The sequence below is a fragment of the Wolffia australiana genome, chromosome 8 (assembly GCF_029677425.1).
Source record: "Wolffia australiana isolate 7733 chromosome 8, ASM2967742v1".
NCBI lineage: Eukaryota > Viridiplantae > Streptophyta > Magnoliopsida > Alismatales > Araceae > Wolffia > Wolffia australiana.
This window is the reverse complement of record NC_135842.1, coordinates 5,750,308-5,758,957: the sequence shown is the minus strand read 5'-3', so window position 1 is coordinate 5,758,957 and position 8,650 is coordinate 5,750,308. Positions and strand designations below refer to the sequence as shown.

The 8,650-nt window shown below is 39.3% G+C and overlaps 1 protein-coding gene across 1 annotated transcript; it reads left to right on the top strand.

Moving 5' to 3' along the window:
* The first annotated feature begins 1,318 nt into the window (after positions 1-1,318).
* Positions 1,319-8,257, top strand: EMB3126 (Ribosomal protein L1p/L10e family). The gene is made up of 7 exons (XM_078579199.1): positions 1,319-1,737; positions 3,651-3,830; positions 5,138-5,192; positions 5,853-5,980; positions 6,436-6,519; positions 7,234-7,359; positions 7,827-8,257. Exons 1-7 carry the CDS (start codon positions 1,384-1,386, stop codon positions 7,959-7,961), a joined length of 1,062 nt encoding a protein of 353 aa, XP_078435325.1. The 5' UTR covers positions 1,319-1,383; the 3' UTR covers positions 7,962-8,257.
* Positions 8,258-8,650: the final 393 nt, after the last annotated feature.

The window sequence follows — 8,650 nt, the reverse complement described above, 5'->3', positions numbered from 1 at the left end:
CAAGCTACACCTTGTTCTCTAGAAGATACCGAATAGTCTTGAACTCTCTCATGGAACCTTTATTGTCATCGATTACCATATATGTATAATCCATCATCTGCGTGAGAATGTCGAATGACTTAGGGTATGGTTTATCATCAAACCCTAATCTATCATTCGATTAGTACTGGTGTGTAACTGGGATCATTGGAGAATGCTTTCTCCAATATCCTCACTACCCTGGCCAGGGATTTTTCTGCATTGTCTTCCTCGAGTCAATCTCCTCTTATACCGAGGGCGGATGATCCCATCTTGACCACTCAATCGTTTTCGTAAGCTTCTTATTTGAATCCCATGATTAGAGGGTTGTAAGCCATGGTCAAAATGTAGTCGTGCACTCACGAGATGTTCTTGGTGTCTCAGGTCACTAGATCACTTGTACAACCGTGACTTGAATCAACCTGATTGACGTTTAGGTATAATACCATTCAGGAATTCGTACGGATCAATTCACTGAACTCTTTTTCCAAAGAGCACCCACTATTTGTCCTTAGTGTCGCCACACTAATAGCTATAGGATCAACTATACGTATCGTATAAGTAGGATCAGTTAGTGCTATTCTATCCAAATAATTCGACGTCCGTCTCAACTATCCATCGAATAAGAATATTTAGAATACATGTTTAAAGACTAGTGATCATCATATAATAATCTTACCATAATTCACTAATTCATTGCACGTATTCATGGACTTCATTATAAACATCACACAGAATAATAATGAACACAAATATTTTATTCAATGAACTTAAATAAACATGGTAATGTGATTGGCTTGACCGCCACATAATATCCATCAAATATAACCCCTAGAATTATTCCAAAGTGTAGAAAAAATGAATGACATACTTACAGATGCTAAATTTGATAAATTTTGGGCATAATTCAACTTTTGGAATTAATGCAAAGAGTAAAAAAATGAAAAACATAAATTTATGGGCATAATCTAACTATTGGAATTAATGCAATGTAGAAAAAATGAATGACAGACTTACAGATGCTAAAATCAATAAATTATGGGCATAATATGACTTACTCAAATTTTCCCACAAACAAATGCCATTTCTCCCCCTCTCAAGAATGTAAAAAAAAATTAAACGATATATCCACTCCATAAGCTCCAATAACAGGCTAAACTCCACCCACGTCGGAGCTCCAATCAGAGAGAGGAAAGGAAATAGCACAGAAAATAGCATGAAGAATAAGTAGAGGGGGGTGAGAATAGCGATTTGGAGGCCAGCGGCCAGCACGTATACACTATCTATCCACTTGCTCGGAGCAGATAACCCCTTCCTCACCCCGTCGAAGCAGATTAGGCGAAGCAGAAGCAAAGCTCGAGAGCTATGGCGACGGCCACGGCGATGGCGATGGCTGCACCAAATGGGCTCTCTTCTTGTTCATCTTCTTCTTCGGGTGCTTCGTCGTCGTTCCCTTCCATGGTCGTGCTTCAGATTGGGCGAAGGGGGGGCTGCAATTTGGGGTTTTCGATGGCGAACAAGGGACCCAATTCGTTGAATTTGAGCTCTGATCCGCGGGGAGTGATGGGTCGGAGGAGAGGGGTGGTGGTTCTTCCCGTCGCTGCTGCGGTGGCGGAGGCCGACGTGACGGAGGAGGAATTGCCCGCCGCGGCGGCCGTGGCGCCGCCGGCGTCGAAGCCCAAGACGGGCAAGGCCGCGTTGCTGCTCAAGAGGGACAGGGTATCTCTCTCTCTCTCTCTCTCTCTCTCTCTCTCTCTCTCTCTCTCTCTCTCTCTCTCTCTCTCTCTCTCTCTCGCTCTCTCTCTCTCGCTCTCTCTCTCTCTCTCTTTCTGCGCCTCTCTCTCTGTTTCTGCGCCTCTCTCTCTCTCTGCATCTCCCACTCTCTCTGCATCTCTCTCTCTCTCTCTCTCTTTGCGCCTCTCTCTCTCTCTCTGCGCCTCTCTCTCTCTCTCTCTCTGCGCCCCTCTCTCTCTGCTTCTCTCTGTGCATTTCTCTCTCTCTGCATCTCTCTCTCTGTCTCTCTCTCTCTCTCTCTGCTTCTCTCTATGTGCATTTCTCTCTCTCTGCTTCTCTCTCTGTTCGTTTCTCTCTCTCTTCATCTCTCTCTCTGCTTCTCTCTCTCTGCTTCTCTCTGTGCATTTCTCTCTCTCTGCATCTCTCTCTCTGTCTCTCTCTCTCTCTCTCTCTGCTTCTCTCTCTGTGCATTTATCTCTCTCTGTGCGTTTCTCTCTCTCTTCATCTCTCTCTCTGCTTCTCTCTCTCTGCATCTCTCTCTCTGCTTCTCTCTGTGCATTTCTCTCTCTCTGCATCTCTCTCTCTGTCTCTCTCTCTCTCTCTGCTTCTCTCTCTGTGCATTTCTCTCTCTCTGCTTCTCTCTCTGTTCGTTTCTCTCTCTCTTCATCTCTCTCTCTGCTTCTCTCTCTCTGCATCTCTCTCTGTGCATTTCTCTCTCTCTGCCTCTCTCTCTCTGTCTCTCTCTCTGCTTCTCTCTCTGTGCATTTCTCTCTCTCTGTGCGTTTCTCTCTCTCTTCATCTCTCTCTCTGCTTCTCTCTCTCTGCATCTCTCTCTCTGCTTCTCTCTGTGCATTTCTCTCTCTCTGCATCTCTCTCTCTGTCTCTCTCTCTCTCTCTCTGCTTCTCTCTCTGTGCATTTCTCTCTCTCTGCTTCTCTCTCTGTTCGTTTCTCTCTCTCTTCATCTCTCTCTCTGCTTCTCTCTCTCTGCATCTCTCTCTCTGCTTCTCTCTGTGCATTTCTCTCTCTCTGCATCTCTCTCTCTGTCTCTCTCTCTCTCTCTCTGCTTCTCTCTCTGTGCATTTCTCTCTCTCTGTGCGTTTCTCTCTCTCTTCATCTCTCTCTCTGCTTCTCTCTCTCTGCATCTCTCTCTCTCTGCTTCTCTCTGTGCATTTCTCTCTCTCTGCATCTCTCTCTCTGTCTCTCTCTCTCTCTCTATCCGTGTATCTATGTTTGTGTGTGATTTATCTATTTTTTCTGTCAGTCTCTCTTTCTATGTGTTTGTCTGTCTATTTATCTGTGTAATATTTCTATTTCTTTCTTTATCTCTCTCCATTGTTATCTATGTTTGTCTGTCTCTCTATCAATGTATCTTTCTCTTTCAATTTCGCTTTCTATGTATCAATGTATCTTTCTTTCTCTATCAATTTCTCTTTCTATATGTCAGTCTATCTATTTGTATCTATCAGTCTCTCTTTCTATATACCAATCCAGCAATCTTTCTCTATATCTATCCATCCGTCTGTTTTTCTCTCAATCTATTTCTTTATCAATCTGTGTGTCCATATCTTCTCTCTCTCTCTCTCTATATATATATATATATATATTTATCTAGCTAGCTATCAGTCTATCTCTTCATCTGTAAATCTATTTATTAAATCTTTATCTATCTATCTATCAATACCTATCTCTCTATATATTAGTTCTTTGTCTCTCTCACGCTCTCCATACATGTATACATGTCTCCTTGTTTCTCTATCTATCTATCATTTATAAATCTTTCTCTCTGCTTCTCCCTCTATCCATTTATTCTTCTACATTTCTTCTTCTTCGCGCTGATGAATTATCAGATTTGGGTTATTGGATTTCTTCGTTTGAATTTTTTGATTGCATGTCGCAGACTCGTTCGAAGAGGTTCCTAGAGATTCAGAAACTGAGGGAAGTGAAGAAGGAGTACGACGTAACTACAGCGATATCTCTACTGAAGAACACTGCAAACACAAAGTTCGTGGAGTCGGCTGAAGCCCATTTCCGACTCAACATTGATCCCAAGTACAATGACCAGCAGTTGAGGGCGACGGTGCGTCTGATCTCTCTCTGTCTCAATTGGTGTGGATGTCGATTTAGATGTAGATGGAGATGGAGATGGAGATGGAGATGGAGATGGAGATGGAGATAGAGATACAGATAGAGATAGAGATGGAGATGGATATAGAGAAACAGATGGAGATAGAGATAGAGATGGAGATGGAGATAGAGATACAGATAGAGATAGAGATCACGCAATCGATATTTCACGATAAAAGGTGTAGTACTGCTTGTAGTAGCGGTCCTTATATCTCGTATTAACAATCGAAAGATGGTCGAAAGAAAAAATATCTATTTGATGGGGCTTCTTCCTATACCTATTCTTCCTATACGTATGAATTCCATTGGACACAGAAATGAGACATTGGAAGAATCTTTTTGGTCTTCCAATATCAATAGGTTGATTGTTTCCCTCCTGTATCTTCCAAAAGGGAAAAAGATTTCTGAGAGTTGTTTCATGGATCCGCACGAGAGTACTTCATCGTCGAAATAAAGTGAATTGTATTTTGATTTGTTTGATCAATCCCTTCTTGATTTGTTTCATCGTGGTAAAAGAATTTATTGATCATTTTTTTTGTTGATTCAAGGAAAAGCTGTGCATTGGTCCTAAGACTGTTAATGGTACATAGAAGGATATCGCTGTATATTCTTTCAATGAAATATTTGATAAAGTAGTAGAATTTGCGTATTAATCGGGTACTTTTTCTTTTGAATATTTGCCAAATATGTTTTTGCAATTCTGAATTTTTATCAGCACAATTTGTCTTATTAGGGCTAATACTTATACCCGGAGTAACAACTATTTTTTTCTTGTCTTTTGTGATTTGTTCTATTTGATTTCTGATTGTGGTTGTCCTATCAGCAAGATCCTTTATTTTTTTCTCTATAAGTGAATGTTTTGTCCAATTCGTGGATCGAATTCGAATGGTTGATTCGTCGGTAGTCTTATTACTGATTATAGAATCTTTTCTATTTTCGTTCGATTCATATACTTTTACTTTCCCGAATCCAAATAAGAAAATTGGGTTTATTATTTTTTCAAGTTCTTTCATTATTCGTTTGGAGATGGATATAGCGATAGAGATTGAGATAGAGATAGAGATAAAGATAGAGATGGAGATGGAGATGGAGATGGAGATGGAGATAGAGACCTATATATACATGTCAGTTTATATAGATGGATGTTTATATTATATAGATCTATATATATTTAGATACAGATTTTGGATATATACAGTCCAGTTTCAGGGCACCATGAACAGAGCCATCATCAACTTCTCTTTTCTGTGATCAATGCAGGTGAATCTGCCCAAGGGAACTGGCCAGACCGTCAAAGTGGCTGTTCTTGCCCAAGGTCATCTTCTCATCTTGATACCTATCTCATTCAGATGATACTTAGTGCCATTGTAAACGCATAAACTAATCATAATCATAAGATTGTCAAATCAAAAATCAACATCACGATAAAAGAAAATTATTAGCTGTTCTACTTACTTTTTGGCATGTCATGATTCAAATAGTGCTTTTTTCATCTGATTTGGAAGTACGGCTAGGATCAAGAATATATCAAATTGATGAAAAAAATAAATGTTTGAACTTACTATTCATAGTTTTTTGTGACTATATTTCTTCTGAAGATCAACAATTGTTGAATGAAGATTTTTTATGGATATAGGTTCTCGTTTCTCAATAGAATTGCTTCTTTAGCATCTTTCCTACCCTACTTCTTCTTGGTTCTATTACTCTATTATTTCTCTGTTCTTGAACTATCCATTTATTGGTCTTAGTTGGTCCCTTTCCAAGATCCCCTATCTCTTTCTCTCATCCTCTCTGTTAAAATCAAAGATCCGAACATCATCAAAATATTCAAGATGGCTTCTTTCAAACAAAATATATTTGGGATGGCTTTCTTAATTGCTTTTCCTCATATTTTTTTGAGGATTATAAGATCAGGTAAAGACTATGATCGAAGAAAAAAGGGACTTTATTATAACGTTTTTGAAATTTTTAACAGGTGAAAAACTTGGCGAGGCGCAGCAAGCTGGAGCTGATATTGTGGGCGGAGAGGATCTTATTGAGCAAATTAAGGGAGGATTCATGGACTTCGACAAGTTGATTTCTTCACCAGACATGATGCCTAAGGTCGTTCCTTAATTTTTTTACTCATATGATTAACAAATCACTTCAAATATATATATTTTTTATTTGGCACAGTACATAAGGCAGCTGTTTTATGTGTCTAATGTCTTCATATTTTCAGTAATTATTTTCCCTTTACACGACTTAATGACACTGCATTTTTTGTGCAAACTGTCTGAATCGTCTTGCCCACCCTCCTTAGGCAAGGGCTAGGTCTACAAAACGGGAAGTATCTTACTTTAGAATGACGAAAATACCCCTGAAATGGGTTGGGGATTGTATCAATCATTTGAATAAGCTTCTTTTCTCCGAATTGACTTACTATCCATTTCTTCTTGCCTGCCCTCTTTCGGCGAGGGCTATCTTTATATTGGGAAATTATTCTTCATGGAAATGATAAAAGTACCCCTGAAATGGGCTGAGGATTCTAACTTGAAGAATTGTTGTTATTCAATCAGGTTGCTAGTCTGGGAAAAATCTTAGGTCCTCGTGGACTTATGCCGAACCCAAAAGCCGGCACTGTGACCACCGACATTCCTCAGGTACATTCATGTTTTCTCATGGACGATATTTCTAGCAGTATTTTCATGGATTGAATATTTTTTTTGGCAACCCGTAGTAAAACATTATCTTTTGTGGAACTGTCTGTTTTAATAGTAAAGTTAATCCCCCGGCATGATTTTCTTTGATATTTTTCCATTTCATTTTGATTTGAAAGTAAAAAACTTTTTTTAAAGCTGGTTCAGATTCTGTTGTTGTTGGAGATTAGTCGATAAATGTGAAGAGTCTCGATCCTTTTCATGGTAACATTAGGCTCTTTGAATTATGAATTGAAATTAAAAGTTTTTCCTGCGGTAAAATTTCTTATCTCTGTTAACAGAATTGCTTTAGTTTACTTGCAGTAATCTAGGTGAAAGTAACTATCTAGGTACTGTGCACATTAATATTTCATTTATGATGCGATGGGCAGAATATTCCAGTTGATGTGTTTCTATTAGTAATGCAATCGATGAAAGTGATTGTATATGAAAGAATTGGAAATTTCTGATCCAAACTTGCGTCAGATGTACTAAGTTCTGGTTTTCACTTTATAGTTAACTCGTAACAGATTACTGCCTTGTATTTCCCGAAAGTTGATTTTTAACGTTCTTAATATTGTTAAATAACGTTCTAAAGATCCTATCAAATTTACACCATTTTCATGCATTTTACGTTCTCATTCCCCCTAAATAAATGACCTGCCTTTTCCCATTCAGGCTATTCAAGAATTCAAAAAGGGAAAGGTGGAGTACCGAGTCGACAAAACCGGAATCGTCCACATACCTTTTGGGAAAGCAAACTTCACGGAGGAAGATCTCATCATCAATCTGATCGCAGCTATCGTGAGTGTTCTTCAAGTCAACCAGATTTATTTTTGACTAATGGGGTGATGATGACGATGAATCGTCATTGTATCATTATATGTCGAAATCATCCAATGACACTTTTATCATTGTCTTGTGATCATCTCATTATCCCGTAGGCATTGCCTTTCATTCATCTCTTACCAAAAAGAGATGATGACAACGGAGATGATAGATTTGTAATTGTCTTGTCATCACCTCACCATTGTCTCATCATCATCTCGCTATCGCCTCTTCATCATCTCACCGTTTATCTCTACCAAAAGAAAGGATGATGACCATGGAGATGATGAATTGGTCCTATAATTGTCTCGTCATTCGCTTTGTACCAAAACCTGATGACGAAGATGATGGCTGTGATGAAATTGTTACTGTCCTCCAACCCTATTTTGAAATTGAATATGTAAATTTCAAATAAAATATGTTGGTCCTTTTTATTTTCTTAGAAATCGGTGGAGACAAACAAGCCATCTGGAGCAAAGGGTGTTTACTGGAAGAGCGCTCACATATGCTCATCAATGGGGCCATCCATTCGGCTGAACATAAGAGAAATGCTCGAGTTCAAGCCTCCTTCTTCTTAAGAAACTTGCAATTTTTTGGGTCAAATGCTGTCTCCTGTGAAGATCCTTCTTCTTTGTCAATCTTTGAAGAATGGCCCAGAATTAGAGGAGAGAAGGAAAAATAATGGGAGAAAGGAAAGAGCTGTTAATGTTGTAGGGATCACTGTAAGGTTTCAGAAGATCTGAACATCATGTTTCTTAGCTGAATTCTTGCCGAAAGAAGTCCACGAATTTTATTTTTATTTCTTAACCTTTTTCTAGCATGTAAGGATCTCTGTAATATTTCAGAAGCTCAGAAGATCATGTTCTCTGCTGAATTCTTGTTGGAAGTTCATATTTTTTTTATTTCTTTACCTTTTCTAGTATGTAAGGATTTCAGAAGCTCAAATCATCATGTCTCTGCTGAATTCTTGGTGAAAGTGATACGATCCTGACTCTAGGTTCGTACCGGAAGGAGGGTAGACGACGAGGTGAGGTAGAAGTTCCCGGGGTAGATAGCCGAAACAGGAAGGATCCAAGAGGAGACTGAACAGAGGAGGTAGGAATTGGCCGAGGACGAGCCACCTGAAGACACAGTGAGGTAGAGACGATCACGAGGACGTGGAATGTAGAGGGAGACAGAGCATGGATATAGGAAGAGACAAGAGGGGAGGGAAAACCAACAGTAACTTAAGAAACAACTTCCAGTCTGCCCTCCTAGAAGGAGGGAT

Bases quoted from the DNA above. Each gene is read 5' to 3' on its own strand.
- EMB3126 (XM_078579199.1), top strand. From the start codon at position 1,384: ATGGCGACGGCCACGGCGATGGCGATGGCTGCACCAAATGGGCTCTCT. The intron at 5,193-5,852 runs GTCATCTTCTCA...AATTTTTAACAG, and splicing joins AGTGGCTGTTCTTGCCCAAG to GTGAAAAACTTGGCGAGGCG. The intron at 5,981-6,435 runs GTCGTTCCTTAA...TTATTCAATCAG, and splicing joins CACCAGACATGATGCCTAAG to GTTGCTAGTCTGGGAAAAAT.